This window comes from Coloeus monedula (genome assembly GCF_965178545.1).
Source record: "Coloeus monedula genome assembly, chromosome: 1".
Classification (NCBI taxonomy): Eukaryota; Metazoa; Chordata; class Aves; order Passeriformes; family Corvidae; genus Coloeus; species Coloeus monedula.
The window spans coordinates 113,022,386-113,042,671 of NC_138781.1; the positions used below are offsets into that span (position 1 = coordinate 113,022,386).

At 42.5% G+C, this 20,286-nt stretch overlaps 1 protein-coding gene across 3 annotated transcripts in view; it reads right to left on the reverse strand.

Moving 5' to 3' along the window:
- Positions 1-2,393, reverse strand: part of SS18 (SS18 subunit of BAF chromatin remodeling complex) — a 46,412-nt gene extending 44,019 nt beyond the window's left edge. For all 3 annotated transcript variants that reach the window (XM_082297914.1, XM_082297913.1, XM_082297912.1), the window contains exon 1: positions 2,264-2,393. In XM_082297914.1, the coding sequence (XP_082154040.1) occupies positions 2,264-2,332 (69 nt within the window). In that variant the 5' untranslated portion in view covers positions 2,333-2,393. The remainder of the gene's footprint in view (positions 1-2,263) is intronic.
- Between the last annotated feature and the right edge of the window lie 17,893 nt (positions 2,394-20,286).

Consider the following 20,286-nt stretch of genomic DNA (forward strand, 5'->3'; position numbering starts at 1 on the left):
GTCATCCAAGTCAACTGAGTGCAACAGAAAATTTACTGCCAAACACAAAATCTTCTATCAATTTACTCCTTTGCTTTCTCTCACTGGAAAGCTAGTTTAGATCCTTTCCAGCTGCTTAATTTCACAAAACTAACAGAATCTTAAACGTCCCAAAGATCATCTCCTTCTAAACATGGTTGAAACTAACCATGACTAGGCTCATCCTTCCAAAAGGAAAGCACAACATCATTACACAACCTTTATTTCCCAAACAAATTCTGAGAGGGGAAAAAAAAAAAAAGAAGTACTGACACTTTTTCTCCTACCTAATCCAGTTCTACTGTGAAAAGAGTATGGAGCGAGAAACCTTATGCAGTCTACTCAGGACTTCTATCCATGTAAGAATGAGCCAGCCAGACAAGTTTTCTTAAACTCTAACCAGTAATTCACCAGAATGGACTAGAATTATCCCAGTGCAAGTATTTTGCCTGAAACTGCTAGATCTGGAAATGCATTTGTTAAGCACTAAACACAGACATAACTGCAGTACTTTCAGCTACTGTGTGAGCCTCAGAAAACAAGCAAAGCTACAACTGCACTCTCTGAGGAAGATCACAGACCACTGCTACACTGGCACATGACACATGTACTAACTTTAAGTTTTGTAAGAAACACAATGGCCATTTTCACAAAAAAAAAAAAAAAGGAGAAAAAGGAGACAATACCTTTGATACCAAAGTCTAATGGAGCACTTGCAAAGGAAGCTGTGAATCAAGGCTCGCCTCAGAATGTCTCCCACAATCCTGAGGAAAGCGGCAGATTCTTAAGGCTTATCAGACAAGTAGACCTTGAGATTGCCCATTAGATGGTTGCACTCTTCACTACAGCCATGTAAGCCGGACCTCTCGGGGAGGAAGGGATGGATGGGAGGGCAGGAATGCTAGGACTAAGAGGAAAGGGAACAAGAAGGAACATAACTGTATCCTAGATGGGACTGCAAACAACTGTTTTATACAAGTTTAACTGAGTGCTTGCTGATAGAAGATTCAGATATAAACATCTACCATCAAAATACAATTTCGTTTCCAGCTGCATGAAGATACCTTCAGGGCTTCTGACAGATCAGGTACATTACAAAAATTTTTCAGCTTTAACACTAGGATTTTGCCGGCACACCACCACTGAACTAATGGTTTGACTACAGCACATAAAAAACTTAAATCGTCTGTATTCCCCATGTGACCTGAAGTCTCTACTGACTACCTTTGTGCAGATTTCCACCCAGTGGATATGCATTTTTCATTTACAATTCCCAAGCACCAACTTCAACAGTAGCCTGGAGGTCCCCATTATAACTGGGGTCTTCTCTGACGTCCATATCGCTGCAACACCTACTTTGTTGAGGCTCTAATTCTTTACTAAATCAGACATTAGCTCTATCTACCCAAAAGACTCCCCTACGCAAGGAGCTGGCAGCAATCTGAAATCTGTTTGATCCACGGCCATCCACACCAATGATGGTGCGAGTCTTCAGTAAAGTTTCCAAATACCACACAGCTAGCAGTCAACTTGAACATGCTCCTTTGTTGCTGCTGACACAAAACACTGTGGATTATTATAAATCCTGTATGTCCTTTTTCTTTCATCACTTTAGCGAGTTAACTTGCTCCCTCCCACAAAAGCTGAAATGGAGTCGTCCGGAGCCGCTGTCATTGGCTCCGACCGCAATATTCTTCTTCAATCACACCTAAGGTTCAGTGGGAGGCAGCCTTAACTACCAGGCCGACCAACTTTGGGGAACTGGAGCCGCCGCCTACCCCGCAGCGCTCGGAGTCAGGCACAGGGTCTGGAACAAGCCGGCTGCGGTCCCACTCCCAGGCCCCCCCGCAAGAAGGACTTACTCGACTCCTCCGCTTCCAGGCCGAATCCTCTCGGGTTAATTCAGGCCCGCGGGGGCAATCGGGGCAGCCCAAGTGGAGGAAGTAAGATGAGGGCTGGAGCAGCCCAGGGACATCGCCCGCCCCCGCCCCGCGCCTCCCGCCGGCCCCGGGACCCTCCAACAAGTGTCCAAGCGCAGAAAGAGGGGCAGCGCCCCGCCGGGGCCGAGCCCCGGGCACAGCCAGTGCTCCCTAGCGCCGGCCGCCTCCCTTCCCCGCCGGGGCCTCGGCGCTCCGGGCCGCAGCCGCCCCCGTTCCCCGCGCGGCAGGAAGCGGCAGCTGCAGCCCCCGGGGCCGCCCGGGCCGGGGCCGCCCGGGCCGGGCCCTCCTCCTCGCGCCCTCCTCACCTTCTGGATGGCGGCCGGCGTGATCTCCCCCTTGCCCCGCTGCCTCGGGGCCGCGAACGCCACCGACATGTCTGGCGGGTGCCGGGAGGCTCCGCGTCCGCCCCCGCTCCCGCCCGTTCGCGCGCGCGCCCCGCGGACCCAGCAGTGGCGGCGATCCGGGAAGAACGCGGCGCGCGGGGGGGCGGGGGCGCGCGCCCGGTGGGACGGCCCATAACCATCCCGCCGGAGGAAGGGCTTAAGGAGGACCGGCGCCTCCTGCCTGCTTTTCCCCCTGGCGAGGGGGCGCCTCGATGAGACCGTGGCCGCTCCGCACGGCCCTGCAGAACAACGGGGCCGAGAGCCGACGCTGAGTCCCTTCGAACGTGACCCCCACACGCAGTCTTGTCACGCGCCTGTCTTGGCTACCCCCTTTCCCTCCGCAGCCTTGGTACATTCCTGCCCAAAGCGCCTCATAGCAGAGAAATGGTACGGCCGGCTGGGGGGGGGGGGGGAGGGGGGATGGTGTGGTGATAGTGCTGTGGTGCGCACGTTGTAGGGGAGACGCTCGGGCTGTGCAGGGCGGCAGTCTCTGCTCCCCCCTCTGCCCAGCGCCGCAGTTGGTTGCACCCGGGCAGTCCGCTCTGGCGGCGGCGCGCGGCGGGGCGGGACGGGACTGGAGACGCTGAAGGGAAGCGCTGGGAAGGGGCGGGGGAACTGGTTTGGGGTCTGGAGCATCTGTCGTGAGGGGAGAGTGCAGGAGCTGGCCGTGTTAGTGTAGAAAGAGACGATTCACTAATGCATACAAATATCTCGCGGGCGGGTGCCAAAAGAGTGGTGCCCAGCGACAGGACAAGGAGCAATGGCCATAAACTAAAACACAAGAAGTTTCCACTTCAACATGAGGAAGGACTTCTTTACATGGGGGGTGGCAAAGCACTGGAACAGGCTGCCTGGGGGCGTGGGGCGGTTTTCCCCGATGAGCTGGCCGGCTGTAGCTTCCCTGCTGTGAAACAGAGCAAGAAAAAGCTCCACATTAGGCTGCCACATTAAATATAAATTACAGACGCTGGAAGTGCTGAAACCAGCCTTGATTTGTTTCAGTGCAGCCAATGGGGGGAATCTCGGTGTCACCAAAGAGTCTCGTGAACGAGTTTGCAAAGTCTAAGACAATTTTTGGAAGAATGAAGAGTTGTAACGGGTAATTGGTACAGGGACATTGAAAGTCCCCATCCAAAGCATTTTAAACCTGCTTTTTCCTGGGCACATGCATTGCTCAGCCTGTGTGCATTCCAGTGCCACGCTGCAGACTGTGGGTACAGAACTCCTTGCCCTTTGCCAGCTGATGCCTGCCCTTGCAGCTGGCAGAGGCGTGCGCTGCCGTGGCTGGCAGGACACTCACTACCCGGGGGAGGATACCACAGCCCACGCCACAAGACGTGAATCTTGGTCCTTACTCTTGCACTGCTTGCTCTGTTGCTCAGCTGTTGCTGGCGGAAGGCCCTGGCTATACCCTCCAGCCCTAGCCGGCCCTTTTGGTTACAGCGCACATTGTCAGTGGCATCCATGGCCACCCCGTGGCTGTGCAGCTGCTTCCCAACTGGCATGCTCTCTCCTCGGACCGTGTCTAGGCTGGCTCCTGTCCCCAGCCCCATGACGACTGCTCTTGCTGGCTCTGCTGTCCGAGGGCATGCTGCGACTGCCCATCACCCCCTGCTTTTTTCCCTTGACAACCAGTTCCCAGGCTGCTGGCTCCAAGCTGTTGTTGCATTCCTACAGCATCCCGCTCCCCAAGGGCTCACCACCTGGGCCTGATGCTCTCTGTTACCACAATGGCACTTCTTCTGCCTTGTCTCTTCAGATTATACAGGACCCTGAGTTGATGCTAATCTGGCTTGCTTTTCTCTGGGATATATCTGTGGCTCAACGCCTTGCTCTGTAGGTTATGCTAAGATGGAGCCATGCCAGCATGTCCATTACTTTGTGTTTCTAACCATTTCAGTCATCACTGTGGTCCATTTTTTGGTCTATTTTGGTCCGTTTTTTTCTGTCTCCTACGCACTTTATCATCATCATCATCATCATCATCACTATAATACTTGTAGGAAACCAAAAATAAAAAAGGAAGATCTGAAGAAGCCGTATTTTTCTAGATTTGATAGGCTTCATGGTGATTCATGGTTATTGTTACATGGTCTTGGAGTGACCTCAGAGAGTAACTGTTGTAGTACCTGTGTGTTCAAATTGGTACTTTTTTTGTTACTACAGACAGCAACAAAGAACCCTACGAATGAAGAATGCATGATGGCCATGGCCAAATCAGTGTGCAGAACAACCATCTCCTACCCAGATAGTAACAGAATTACGAAGACTTATTTTTTTAGCATATACTTGTCCCTGGAGAACCGGTGAGGTCTCTGGAAGTGTCCCAAGGCTGCAGGCATAGCAAATGTGTTCCCATGAGATACACTGGGAATGCCACAAAATGTTTTTCTTTCTCCACAAGTATGACATGTAGATGTCATGCTCTGGTCACCTGACCACCGTGTATAAAGCACTGGAGTGTCTTGGTGATAGCAGTGTTTGAGATGATGTGGGTTAGATGCCAGCCACATAAACACTGCTCTTAGGATCTGAATGTTCCATTTTGTTCTTCCACACTTTCAGGTTGGCTTTGAGTTGAGAAAAAAAATAGGTTTGTGGGATGCCACAGGTGATGAACCTTAAAAGGAAAGGAGTAATTTCCCATTGTATTTCCCCAAATGGTCCAAATGAAATATATGATTTTTTTTAGTACATTCCTATTTCCATGCAAAATACAGGAGAACAGTGTTTGGAATTCAACTCTGTCAGTTTTTAGAGGGAAGATATAAGATCATTCATTCAGAGTCACTAAAACTATTTCTTTTCCTCATTTTGTCTGAGGATTAAATTAAATCCATTTTTTTTTGCCATTTGCAATGTTTTTTCATTCATATGTTTAACATTTTGGACTTCCAGATTCATAAATAGCAACAGATCTAAAGAAATACTGAAAAAAAACGAGTCTTACAGCTCTATTTTTTTAGCATGCAAAAGGAAATTCACATTCAAAATCAACATTTAAGTAATGGCACAGATGCATACAAGCAGGGAAATAGATAGCTACAATAGAAATGTGCCACATGTCTCAGAACAGATAACCACAACAGGGTGTCTTTTATGACTTCCTTAATGCACTGCAATATGCCTACATATCAAAGGACATATGGTATATTTTCCCTTTAATTGCACATTTCTTTGCTCTTGTGAGTTACTCACAACCTTAACATTATTTAATTGTAATTTAGATGCATAAATCTCAGTCATCATCATGAGTTTCAAATGCAAATATGTTTCAATGAGATCTGCTTCCACCTCTATTCCAACTTCTGTCAGTGTAGTCTTTGTTTTTTTGTTGATGTGCTTTTGAGTATGTCATATTTTTTGGAGAGAGAAGAATGCAGACAGAGGAGGATCAGTCCTTTTCTGAAAGAATATTTCCTGTGTTTCCAACCTGTATTTCTTAGTACCAAGTTGTTTTCTGCCACTTTTATTATCTGAATTTCCATAGAGTCATGGATATTTCCATCCACAAGGAGGCAGGTACAGAATGCTGATTCAGCAACATTTTCAAATGTACATTTAAAATTTAAAAAAATTAAACCTAATATTTTAAAAGCTATATATACAGGAAAGAGGACAGCAAAGAATTTCACGGTAGTACCACTTGCTTAAAAATGTTCATGACTAAAGGTCTTGGTATGAAAGATAAGAATTATTCCTATTAGCCAGGTGTTTCTTAGACAAAGCTTTTAACATCTTTTTTGGTGAGAACACCTAATTTTGTGCACTCACTTCAACTGACAGAAACCCACCCACTTTCTTTGCTATAGTAAGGATGATAGCTCAAGATCTACTCCTGATAGATAGGACAGTGGTGAATTTGAGCCTCTTTTTCAGGGCAGACTACTTTTTCATCTTCAAAGGAATAAAAAAATGGGGGGTGTTTATGCTGGTGTTTTGTAACATCAACAATACCATCAGGTAACAGAGCAGGTCCCAAGGAAGAAGGGTCTTTCGGTAAATGAAAAAGGAAGATGGCAAAATGAAAAAATGCCATTTTTGGTGTAGTATTCCTTTACCAACTGAACTTGGTGATCTCGTAACTTCTCTGGGATTTTGTACATGCCCAGTCTCTGTGTCAATTCATCTTGTGCCAAAATGAAGCTTGCACCTGAAGGTCTGCCTATGTAAATGGTTGATGTTCAAATTCTGTTTATTTAAAACCCAGTAATTTGTTATCAAAATACACAACAATATCAGAGTGGTTTTTAGCGTAAATGGTGCATTTTGCTACCTGAAAGAGATAACGCTAACAGGATACATTTGTCTTGAATTTATTCTGCCAGCTTCTTGCCTGGGTTTTTATTCCCCAATTTTGTCACTTCTATTCTGCAGTGACTATTGTATGGAATAATAATAAAAAGTAGCACCTGAAATGCAACCCTATAGGTTCCTGTATAAAACAAAGTACTCAAACAGCACTGCATGCTACAAGGATATTGGTGGCTCTGCCATATTCCAGAGAGGCAATAACAAACGCAGAAAAAAAAATCATTGGGATGCTAAACTTTTATTCTACTACCTGTCATTTTAGTCTGCAGATATAAATATTTAGAATAAATAAGCTCACAGCAGGTTCAGCAGTTGGCACTAATGGGAGTAAGTGCAATATCTGCGGTGAGAAAATCTTTCCATGTCCTGATTTTATTCTTCAAAAGGGAATCTCCAGCTACTAGGAACATATGCTATAAATAAAAAATAGCAGAACATCTAATCTAAGCCTACTTAGAGCTGAAAATTCCTCAAGTAGTCTTAGAGGTTAATATTTTATTTTAAGGCACAGGAGCAAAGTGCTACAGTTCACTAACTTCTTCATTTTTTGAATGTTGAAAGCAAAGCAGAAAAGACAAACATGAGAATGCACTGCCAAGCCATGCTGAAGAAAAGGCAGCAATGATCTTGATGATCACTGAACTTTCATATCTGTTAAAAGGCAACACATTTGCAGTGGAAAGTCATACTGTTCTTTTGGGGACTCACTTCTGCGTCATCTGCCTTCTCTCCTGCATCTGCCTTCTGAAGACTCATAACCGTGAAGGACAGAGGAGATGGCTGAACAACTAGAGGGCAGTACTTCCACCTTGTCACAAGCCCAGTCAACATCCTGATGGATTATAGAAAGTACAAATTATGTGGAGTGCAATATCCTTTCCGAGAGTCTGATCCCGTGAGGTAAAGAAGACCCCCCCCTCATTCTGCTGGCAGTGCTCTTTCCAGTGCTGTCCAAGATGCTCTTGGCCTTTGTGACAAGGGCATGTTGCTGGCTTACACCCACCTTGTCCACCAGGACTCCCAGGTGCTTTTTTTGCAAAGTCATCCCTCAGCATGAGTTGATGCATGGTGTTGGTCCTCCCCAAGTAAAGGACTTTGCTCTTCCCTTTGTTGAACTTCATAAGGTTCCTGTCTGACTATTTTTTCCACCCACTTAGGTCATCCAAGAGTGATGGTGTATCAATAATTCCCACTCTTGGAACATCTGTGACCTTGCTGAGGGTCCAGTTCCCTGCTGTCATCCAGGTCAGTAATGAAGAAGTTGAACAGCCTTGGCCCCAGTAGTGACTCCTGGGATGTACCTCTGTTGACTGGCCCCCAGCTGGACTCCATGCTGCTGATCACAACTCTGTATGACTGATGGTTCAGCTAATATTCATACACCTCGCTCATGTAGTCTGTACCTGGATCAGTTTGCCTGTTAGACTGTACAGGAGATAATGTCTAAAGACTTAACTAAGGTTAGTTAGTTAGTTAGTTAGTTAGTTAGTTAGTTAGTTAGTAAATATTAGTGAGATAAGTAAAATATTCCCTCTCTGCATGCTCAGGCAGTGTCTCTATTCCTCCAGATTGCCTGTCCTTGCTTCCACCTCTGGTACCCTGCATTTTTATGTTTGGGTTTTGTCAGGAGCTCCTTGCTCATGCTCATCCATACAGACTCCTTGCATCTATGCATGTGTGTTTCTTTTCAAGAAGGAGCAAAAAGGAGGAGAAGGACAATGCTTTGTGTGAGTAGTCTGTGAGAAGAGTGTCCCCAGGGCAGAGGAGGTCTGCTGTGAAAAACAGGAGACCACATCCATGGGGAGAAATCTGGCCTGTAGGGATCATGGCTGCTGGATGTGCCACTGAGGAAAGCAGATGTGCCACTGTTCCAGGCAGGCAAAATGATGATAAAGTATTGGAGTATTCCCCTGGCATGTGAGGTGTCCTCCTGCCTGCCCAGAAAGATCTTCCCTCTGTACTCACAGGAGTGGGCATACCAAAGGTGGGAAGGTCAAGGTTCAGGAGAAGCAGGGAGCAGGCACAAATTTACTTTAATTACAGTGTCCAGAGTTGGTATTTGCAAGGCAGGAACTGTAGGTCTGTATCTTAAAATGAGGGCAACAAGGGATGTATCCTAGAAATAAGTAAACTGCCTCTGGACTACCCTACAAATAAGAATTGACTGCAATTTTCTATAAGCAACATAGAAAAAATAGTAACTGTGTTGATTTCTAGTATTTATTTTAAGGATGTAGCAATGTTTTTTATCACTCTCTTTTCCTTTTATTCAGCATGAAATTTTAAAGCATGCCTCTCATACAAAAAAAAAAAAAAAACTTTTAAAAAGTGTTATCCCATAATTGCAATATATTGTTTTGCAAGTAAAATAGCAATATATCTTACTATTAAGTCAGTCTGAAAATTAAGTTGAGTTTGCTCTTGGTATCAGTAAGAAAAATTCTAAGTTAAAAGACTAATTAGAAGCCTTGCTGCTGAGAATGTGGGCCATAATAATACTCGTGCCTCTTTTATATTGATTCTATAGGAATAAAAATGGAGGGTTTTTTTCTAGACTATAACCTTCATTATTAAATACTACTAGTCTTCTAGTAATGACAAAATGTGGTTTTGTGTAATTTTCCAAATACATTCACAGTCTAGCTATTAGTGTGTGTATATATTTTTGCAGGAATGAGGTACTATTGCTCAAATAAATTTATTATGCCATTTTCTAAATGTTGTATTCTTTCTTAGTCATTCCAAGTGGGCCTTTGATTCTGCCATACATGATGCATCATTTTACCCTGCTGATTTAACTATTGAGAGAAACTCAGTTTGGAATAATTATCTTTTGTAGAATTCATTGTTTATGTATTTATGGAAAATACTAAGCATAGACTTTATTTTTCTTTATGTTTGTCTTTCTCAGAATTCCTCATACTATTTGGTCAGCGTCAGCTTGGAAAGTTGATTAGATATTGGCAAGGAAAAGAAATTATAACCCATGAATGAAGAATTGAGGTAACTTTGCTCTCTGGAGAATGGAAACAAACAAAAAAATCATCCGAAATTATGACAAGGAGAGCAAAGTGGAATCTGATGAAGAGAAGCAGATTAAACCTCCTATGTTTATTGATATTTATTGGTTCAGACCTAATTTTTGTTAGCAAAAGAATGAATTTTAAGGCTAGAACAGAGGACAAAATTTTAATGGATTGACAATGTAACATGAAATTGTCTATGAAAACTTTAGTTTGCGTAATTTAAAATGGAAGTTTTATGAGCTCTGAAATGTAGAATTGATGGCTAGATTGTATGTACCTATTAGTTTGGACTTTTGAGAAGTGCAAACATTTTACATTACAAATATGAGATCATAGTCTGTTATTCTTCCTAAATGACCAAAGATACCAGGTTTTGTCTTCTAAAATAATACATAGTTTTCTGTATTTACACATGTAATAATTTACCCTGTGTGTAGTTTACATAAAATAGTCACAAAAACTGTAGTTTGATGTTGATTGTGATGTGCCAAAACTCTGGTTACAGGTTAATGATAAGGAGAATTATTATCATAAGAAGGTTGTGTAAAAAAGGTATGAGTTTTGTACTAGTGTACTAAAAGAGCTTTTTTTTCTTGAGTGCTGGATAAGAAGATACATTTCTGCCAGGAAAGAACTACATGTGTTTCTGTAAGCCCTCTTTTACATCAATTTATTAGCGTTGGTAGGAGAGCATCTTTGAGGAAGACTGACTAAGCAGGGAAGGAGGGGTTACTTATGTTGTACTTCAGTCATGCCTGAGGTGTTCAGCTCAAAATCCTTGTTTATTTATCACTGACCCTATTATTAATTTCTTCAGTCCATTGTCAGATCTGACACAGTGCTAGTCAGTTTTCTTTCTTTTCTTTTTTCATTTATTTGTGTCTTCTAAGAAAAAGGTTTTATGAGGGGAAGTGCCGAGTTTCAAACAACTGAGAAAGCAACAAAATTATTATCTGCTCTTGAGACGTTGACTCTGCTATTTGTTCAATTAGTCTCTTAGAAGTTGTCAAAGCAGCCATCTTGACCTTTCTTTTTTCTACCTGTGACTATAAAAGGAGCTTCTCATAAATGTCTGTAGTACATCTGCCTTCAAAACTCATCCCCACCAAAATACCTACAAAACCAGTGACAGTGTTTAAGTTGCAGTCTGGCATTATCTTACAGCTGAGTAAACCTCACAACTAGCTGTTACCAAAATCCATGTTTTTCCTTCAGTCCTCTCTACACTCACTTCCCACTCTGTCTCCTGTGCCATCACTTTTACTTGTCTGATCATGTAGTTTAAGATGTTTAAGGAAGCTAAATTGGCAGAAAAACAATTGCCTTTCTTTAAAAGCGCTTTTTTGCCTGTTCAGTTTCACAGATTGGGAACAAATGAGTTTCAATGTCACAGCAAGGGAAGATGATTCACGGGACAGAAGAGTGGAGCAGCTTTACCCTTCTTTGTCAGCAGTTAACTTTTAGATCATCTTAGCCATGACTGCACCTATAAACGGTGAATATACCGAGAATACTCCTTGCCACATTGATCTGTGCTGACTTGCTATCTGCCTGGGCTCTCATGTCTGTAACCACCTCATTTCCTTTCTTTTCTACTTGGTTGTAAGCCTTTTGTCCAGGGACTTCCTATCTGTACTGTATTTGTTAACCATAACTTTTGCAACTTCAAAACTTTTTGCTGTGATGTTTACCGTATCTTAGAATTTTTCCTTCTTAACAGGTGTCAGACATTATTATTTCTAATTTGAGGAGGATGATACAGCCTCCACATAACTGTTTGCCAATGTCCTTGTGAAAAGACTTATTATTACAACATCTCCTCTGCATAACATAAATAAATACTGGAGATAAGAAAAATTTATCCTTAATTTAACCGGATGGAATTTGAGGGCTGGACACAGCTGTGCTGGGTACACAGAAACAAAAATGCCGCCAAGCTTCAAGAGGAAAGAACTCTGAGGAGAGTGTATGCACTGGTTGATCACATCTGTTTGGCTTTTGCAGCTAGTGTTACCAGTTATTGCAGCACTATACGTTGCTTTGCAAGTATATGGTACATAGGACACCTTTAAAATTTAATTTATGAAGATGACTGAATAACTATAAATTTATGAAGAATATTGTGAAGATAGCACTATAGTTTGGGAGATCAGTACTAGGACATGAAGGCTTCTACACAACTGTTTTGAATATAGCTAAGGAATTCTTATGGGGACAGTGGGAATCATTTTGATTTTTCAAAATTAGTGGTCCTTTTTTTTTTTTTTTAAATCATCTTTTAGGTGTCTGTTTGCATCTTGTCATTAGGAACAAGCCACTTGGATAGCACAAGCTGCTCTTTACTAACTCCAATGGCAATAGGCAGACTGAAAGGGACAAGAAAGACTTACCTACAGATCAAATTCATCAAAACAAATAAGGATGATATTGGAAATATTTCTGGAGACTTGGAAGACAACTTTGGGCTTAAATCTCTGCTGCCATCCTCCTTCCCTGCCCTAGATGCTACCTCTTGACATGTCAATCTTATAAAAGACACCCCTCTTCCAAACATGTATAAGCCAACTCTTTTGAACACTTGCCTCTACAAGGAATACTTTCCTTCAGATGAGGACTGAATGAAAGCAAAACTGCATGAAAGCTCACCACATTGTTAGCAAAAATGCCTAGAGCATACATGTCATCTCACTGTACAGTTCCATATGACCACTAAGCCAACTGGTCATTGCTATCTGCCCACCACAAAGCAAAGGTCTTACCCCAGGCTGTGCTCTCCCACTGACACTTTTGTGCTGGCCTTACTGCCTGGCTGGGGTGTGGTAAGCCAGGCTGGAAGCCCTGCAGGGCAGAGACATAAGCCAGGAAAACCAGAGAAGGTTTCTTGCAGTATCTCACCCAGGCCAGGTGAAAGCCAGCAGAGACTCAGAAGAAGGGGAAGCAATTCAAAGAGCAAAGCCACAGCACCGACTTAGATCAGTCTAAACTCTCACATTAGTGTGTGCTACTGGGTGGTGGCAGAGTTACTTACCAACACAAGTGGTGGTGTTTAACTTTGCAGTCTTCTACTCTTCTATACTGTGATGTCCCCATCACACCTTCTTGGTTTCCTGTCCTGCTGGGACCTGCCTGTACTTGCCTCTTATTCCCTAGTTTTCGCCTCAAGAGTGTAGTTAATTGGATTACTGTTCATGTTCTCTGCTTGATTCCCAGAAGACAGAAAGCAGGGAAGCCCTAGCTCCCATCTGCTTTTCCCATCCTCTGAATATTTTTTTTTTTCCACTGTAAACAGTGCAGGACGCCTTTCTTGCCATTCTCATTTTAATTTCGAGAAAATGCTGATGGAACCTTGTCTGCAGGATTGGTGGAGGTGTGTTGGCAGTTGGACCACCAGGGATACCGTCAGTTAACAAAGTCATGGCTCAGGTGAAAATGGTCACCATCAGCTCCTCAGTAAACCCTGGTGAAGCTTCTGCCTACCTTCTGTGTTTCTTCTAAATGAATAAATGCTACTGATCGGGTTTCTTTAATGTTACTGTATTAGAATATTTTTTTAGTATTAAACTTTGGAGAGGGAAAGATAATCATTGAACCACTAAAAATATTTATTCTCTAGATAATGCAAGAAGAGAAAACACAGCACTAGAAGCTAGCCTTGCACACCAGACCATGGGGATACTCATCAATTCACTGGGAAGCTGACAGCGATTTAGATGCTAAAAACTGGAAAAAGTTTGGAATTCCATTTGAGAGAAACCCTGTGCATGCCTTTTTTTTCTTCTCTGATGTAAAGAAATATGCACCAAACTTTGGCAGTTCTTTCAAACAGAGCTTCTTGGCTGTTTTTGCACAAAACCCCGCCAAACTCAGCCATGGCATTCCTAAAGTGCTGAATATAGACCTACGTGGGTTAGTGAAATAGTCTACATCCCAGCTTACTCAGAATGCTTCTACCATGGACAGAATTTAAGTTCCTTCAACTATTGCTCACAGGAGTGTGTTAAAAGTATTGAAATTTTTGTCCTTTCCATAGTTGTCAATCAGAAGAGGTTTTGGCAAACAAGAGTTGCCAGAATAATTTATGTGAAGAAAAAGACCTGTATGGCATGAAAATCATTGAGAACTTCTGTTCTCATGCATTTATGTTCCTAGATACCCTAAGATGAAGTCCTAAAACATCAGCAGAGTCTAACTAGGAGCTGTGAGGGGAAATTGTTGACCTGGCCAACAGGGCCTCTTTCCTTCATGAAAATGCAAAATACTTTGTAAATATACTCATTTTAATGATTTCATTGTATGCTACACTGTGAAATCTAGTGGAATAAACACTGAACTTGCTATAGTAAGGAAAAAATAGCCATCCCAGGTATGTATTAATGACTTTATAGGAAACAATTATATAAATGGTATGCAAAATCTTCTCACAAAAATTATTCCAGGTGACACCTGTGCATTCAACGTGATGTATGAGATCTCCCCTAACATCTGGTGGTACAATGTTCGGTGACTTCTGTAGTGTCTCTGTAGATTGATAGTGCTGGGAGCTATAATGGTTGCTGCTGATTATAATAGTGTAAGACACTGTTGGGAACATTTCATGCAGGAAGCAGTGTAGGAAGGTGTATGGCAACATGCTACTTGTGTGGGTTGTATAAGGCATTATCATTGTCTTTGAAAATGATGAAAATTATAGCAGTGTTTTATCCTGTAGTGATCCTTATCACAGTGTTTCTGACATGTTGTGGTCCCTTTGTAGCTTAATAGCTTCTATCATAAGTGGAAGATACAGGCTTTACAGTATATACAAAAATTTGCATTTAAAATATCAGAATGCAGTATTCTCATTTTTGTAACAGTTACTGTAGTACTACCTCTACAAAGTCTTGCCAGCAGGTTAAAGGAGGGCACTCTTTCCTCTCTGCTCGGCACTGCTGAGGCCACACCTGGAGTGCTGTGTTCAGTTCTAGGCTCCCCTGTACAAGAGAGACACAGATGTACCGGAGAGTCCAGCAAAGGGCCCCAAGGATGGTGAAAGGACTGGAGCATCTCACCTATGAGGAAAGGTTGATAGGGTTGGGACTGCTCAGCCTGGAGAAGAGAAGGCTCAGGGAGATAAAGTCAATATCTATAAATAACCTGATGGGGGGGTGCAAAGAGGACAGGGCCAGTGGTGCTCAGTGACAAGACTGGAGGTAAGGGGCTCAAACTGAAATGCTGGAAGTTATGTTGAACATCAGGATTTTTCTTGTTTTTTTTTTTTTTTTTTTTTTTTTTACTCTGAGGGTGATGGAGCACCAGAGGATATTGCCTGTCTCTAGGTCTTCCGCTTGAGTAACAAATTTTAACAAGTGTGTACTTTGAAATTCAGTGTGCATTTTCTCTCTCCCACTACAGTAGTCCAGCAAGTGACTGTGAGCTGCATGTTTTGGAAACAGTACAGAAAAAGTAGGGAAGGGAACAACATATAAATGCATTTTCCCAAATGTTTCAAGAGGGCAAATAATTCATTTGGGTTACATTAATGCTTTTGAAATTAGACTACTTTTCAGTTTTAACATTTGTTCAAAGTTTAAAATACCCCTCTTTCCCCCTTCAAATATGAGAACAGTGTGAGGGAGGGAACAAGAACAGAAAAAAATCTTAATATTTTTATTAATGACCAAAAGAAAAAAAATAAACCCAGGTATTCTTTGCAGACATTTTTAAATCTTTGATCAAGTAAACCACTTTCTTTGAAATATCCATGCAAGCAAAAAAAGGAAACAACATTGCAGTTTCAGGCTCAAAAATCATTATCTTTCTATGCTTTTATGCTCTTTGTGTATGAAGGGTGAATCAAATTATGAATTCCCCATGGAAGACCAGCAGTTCAGCTAAAAAACATGCACCTGCTTAATCCAAGATGATATGCGAGCATAGGGAGGTGGAAATTAAACACACCACTCCAACAATAGTTTTCTACAGTCTGATACTTGTGAGGATAAAGGAAAACAAGGACACAACCTTGCCATTGGAAGGGAAGTACATCATTTGCCCTGGTGAAACTGATTTGCTATGTCCTTTTTCTAGTCAGCACTGGGGTTTTGGTTTGGGTTTATGTTTCTTTTCTTTCTTTTCTTTTTTTCCCCCCAGAAAAAAAGTAACTGCGTTGTAGGTTTATTTTCTCAACAAATTTGGAATAATCACCAGAGTGTTAATTCTTGAGTGTTCTGTTTTCTTCTAGAAAGAAAAATTTCTAATAGCTGCATGAGTTTATTAAATGCTGAAAAATACAATTAAATACAGTACATATTCTTACATTTTGAAAAGTCCCTGATGGAATATAGTTCTGGCTGACACCTGAGTTTGTTTTATATGAGGGCACAGTGTGAAAGAACAGGAAGATATCCTATATGCCTCAACAAAATTCCAGTCTCTGTTTTAAGGAGGTCGGGGACCACCAACACCAGTTTTAATTTGTCTGCAGTTGCATTTTAGATTTTACTGGTGTAGCCTGTGTTACAGCTTTTGCTCAGCCTTACTGTGGCCGGTGTTAAGTGATGGGAAGGGGGTGCAGCTCCATTTAGCCCCTTTAGTAACTCCACTCTTGGTTGCCAGGGGTCTTTTAATAGGCCTTTGTCTGATTTATAAATCTGATTATGCCTGTTTGCATTGTTTTGAAATGCTTTACAATATTTAGCTGCACTGTTTTTGCTGTGGAATGTAACTAAATAGATTGGAGTGTCACAACTGGAAATCCGTGGCACTAAGCATTTTGTTTTTTAATGCAAAAGATATTGAAATATAAGTTACAGAAGCAGATAAGGGAAAAAGATTTAAAGTCACAGAAAAATTATGACAGCATAATGTTTTTGAAGCTCTAAGACGCAGTAATGGTCCAGAGTGCACAGAGTTGCTGAATGAACTTGTTTCTCTCTAAGCTGAGTTTTGTAGTTTTCCTGAAACATGATGGAGCTGGAGTTGTGCTACTCCCAATGTTTGTGCTATGTAAAGAGGCATGTATTTATCTATTTTTTTCCTTGCACATATATTTGCCACAAAAAAATTACTGACGTTTTCCAGAAGCTGATGATTGGTCTGGGTTAGTGGTACAGGATATGTAAAATCTGTCAGAATTGTTTTTTCTCCTTTTTTTATTGTAATTTTTGCAAATAGGATAATTACTGCTCAGTGGTACTATGAGTCCAGTAAAGATCTTATTTGTGTTCTGTTTCATTTACTAAGTGTTGCAACGCTGTACATTATTCATGAACAATATTAATAAATAAATAAAATAGCAACGTCACTTTACATAATGCTGTATTATTATAGGCCACTGCAGCTTCAGTGATAAAACTCCTTTCTTTTAGCGAGTTTTACTGGATAGCAAGTGGTATCCAGTATAACTTCATAGTATAGTTCTGTAATTCTTAAAATGTTGAGTCTGAGATCAATTGGTTTTACTCTCTTGTGTTCTGTTGAGAATATATTTGTGCCCAATGGCTAAGCTTTAAAACTGTGGCTCTCTTTTGTAGAGGCATTTTTACTGTACCTGTTTGCTGTTACTGTATACTTTCTATTAATGTCTATTGCTCATGCCCATTCCTCCCTTCTTTTTTCCTTTGTTCACTTAGTTTTTCTGATCTACCTTTCTCATTTAGAGCCAAGCTTGTGTGGTGTGTGTGCTTTCCAGACCTTCTCACCTCATCAGATCACTTCCAGCTGAACATGAGCCAGCCGTGCCCAGGTGGCCAAGAAGGCCAGTGGCACCCTGGCCTGTATCAGCAATACCGCGGCCAGCAGGACCAGGGCAGGGATTATCCCTCTGTACTCAGCACTGGTGAGGCCACACCTCGTATCCTGTGTCCAGTTCTGGACCCCTCACAACAAGAAGGACATTGAGGTGCTGGAGCATGTCCAGAGAAGGGCAACGGAGCTGGGGAAGGATCTGGAGCACAAGTTGTTTGGGGAACGGCTATGGGAGTTGGGAGTGTTTAGTTTAGAGAAGAGGAGGGTGAGGGATGCCATTATCTCTCTCTACAACTACCTGAAAGGAGGGTGTAGCCAAGTGAAAGTTGATCTCTTCTCCCAAGTAACAAGCGATAGGACAAGAGGAAATGGCCTCAGATTGTGCCAGGGGAGGTTTAGATTGGAGATAAGGAAAAATTTCTTCACTGAAAGGGCTGTTGAGCATTGGAACAGGCTGCCCAGGGAAGTGGTTAAGTCACAATCTCTGGAGGTACTGAAACAACCTGTATGTGTGGTATGAGGGATACAGTTTAGTGATTGACTTGGCAGTCAGTGCAGGGTTAATGGTTGGACCTGATGATCTTGGTGGTCTTTTCCAACATAAATGTTTCTATGATTCTGTGATGTAGGTTGGGGTTCCTCAAATCAGCTGGCACTGCAGGTATACAGCCAGACAGGAATTCCTCTGCTGGGACTTTCACATGTCTCAGTGTTAGCTCTCTTGCTATTAGTAGCTCAGTATAGTCAACAAAGCCTTATGTCTTATAACAGGATAAACATATATGCCCAATTCTTTTATTATACCTTCCTGTTGTACTTTGAATGTTTTATAAGGTTTTAAAGCTGCAGGGTACTGTACCTCATGGAACAAAGACTTTGACTTAAGAAAATCTGTATATACATTGTGATCTGAATATCTGAAAGAAAGAGGCACCTCCCTAAAAAAATCATCAATCAAGACAGAAAAAACAGGGCAGACTGTAACTCTGACTATAAACAAACAAACTAAAAACTCTACTCAAATTGCAACCAAAATGCAGGTGTGGTTACTGCTGATATTAAATAGTTATCTGTAATTTCACTTGGTTGTTTTCATTAGTAAATAAATACACAGTTACAACTCTTATTCACTTACTTAGTCTTTTTGGTCATGTATTGTATTCCTGCATTTCCAACTAAGAGGAAACAAAGGATCATGGACACATTAAAAACACTTAAAGCATATTAGATAGATTTTATAGAGTTATAGGAAGCTGAAACCATTGTTGTGTGTGAAACTGACTTAAGATGTATGGACTTAAAAAGATCTGTCTCCAGAAGAGTTAAGGCCTGCTGTGTGGACAAAAATTTTGGAGGGTGGGTAGCTTTATGGAGGGTGGTTTGTGTTTTAAATATGCTATTTGAAAGCCTCCAGAAAGCTTAGAACAGCACAGACTGATTCAGTGCACACTGTGCAGGTCTCAGCTGTTGGACACAGGTTATGCAGAGCAAGCAGTACCTATATAACCTAATAGCTCCTGGGAAGGAAATCTGAGCTGCTGTTTGCTGTAATGCTTTCCTATGCCTGGAAGGTAAAGAAGGTACTTCTATACGAACGTCAGATGAGCCCATTCATGGGTTATTTGAAGTAGTGGAACAGGTCAGTTTGCCAAGGCCCGGTGGTCATGGAAGGAACAGTTAGATGTATCTTCAGCTGGCTTTGAAAAGTAGTTACCACACTTAGCACTGTTCCCTGGACAAGGTCTTGGGGTAAAAAAGCGTGTAGACAAGAATGATGACTTAATTCAGAGTCTTTCAGTGCATGGGGTTTTTTTTGATGTTCGTATTTACCCAAGAGAATAGAGGTTTTTAAAAAGCCCAAAACTCCAGGTAATGACAAAAGTAATTTTCCTTACATGCTGAAACCTGTTCAGTTATGAAAAATAGCTTTCAAGTTCCAGATTATTTTTTCCTTTTTATTCTGAATGACTTTTTGCATTTTTCTTAACTTTGTTAATAAAGACTGCATACTGGGTTGCTATGATAACACATTTTCCAGTGTGGAAAAAGGACTCTTCCAGGACTCCTGTTATTTCCTGTGCAGTTTCCTAGAATGATGGGTGCCTCTGCTTTGTTTGGAGAGGACACTTTAGCTTTTTTTTTTTTTAAAGATATGCATGTTTCTAAATCTTCTGGGCTTTGTTCACTGGGCTATAGATTTTTTTTCCTCTTTATTATAATTGTGTGTTGGGGTTTTAGTTTAGTCTTAGGGTTTTTTTTTTCTGTTAAAGGAATTTTCTCCCATATGCATGTTGCTAGGGGACAAATAGCTGTACTTAAGAAAGACAAAAAAAAGGGAGTGGGGCGGGCCTGGCTACTCCTTTTGTCTACACCTGGGTGTGGAGTCAGTTCGCTCTGAGCGTCCGGAGAGAGAAGCTGCAGAGAAAGGAGCTGCTGTTTCTTTCTTTTTGGGCCGTTCTTCTCTTCCTGCTGGAAACAACGCCGGGACCCCAAAAGCCGCTTTCCCTGCCCTGCTGGAGGCCGAGCTGTGGCTGCCCTGCCCCGCTGCTGCTGCTTCGAGTTTTCGCTACGCTGTAGCCCTGCTCGCCCTGCCTGCCTGGGCATCCGTGGGGTTCTCCCATCTGGATACATCTCGCCTGCCACCCGGGATTTGCGTTCGTCCCTGCCGCTCTAGCCTGCCGCTTTAGCCTGCTGTTCCCGCCTGCCGTTTCCAGCCTGCTGTTCCTGAGAGTCCGGGATCGGCTGCCCAGGGGTTTGTGAAGCCTTTGTTCCTTCCCTTCCCGGGATCCCAGGGCACGGGTGCCGCGTGCTCCCCGAGCTCGCTCCGGAGCGCCCCCTGCAGCCGCGGGGGAACCATCGCACCTGCCCTGCTCACCGGGA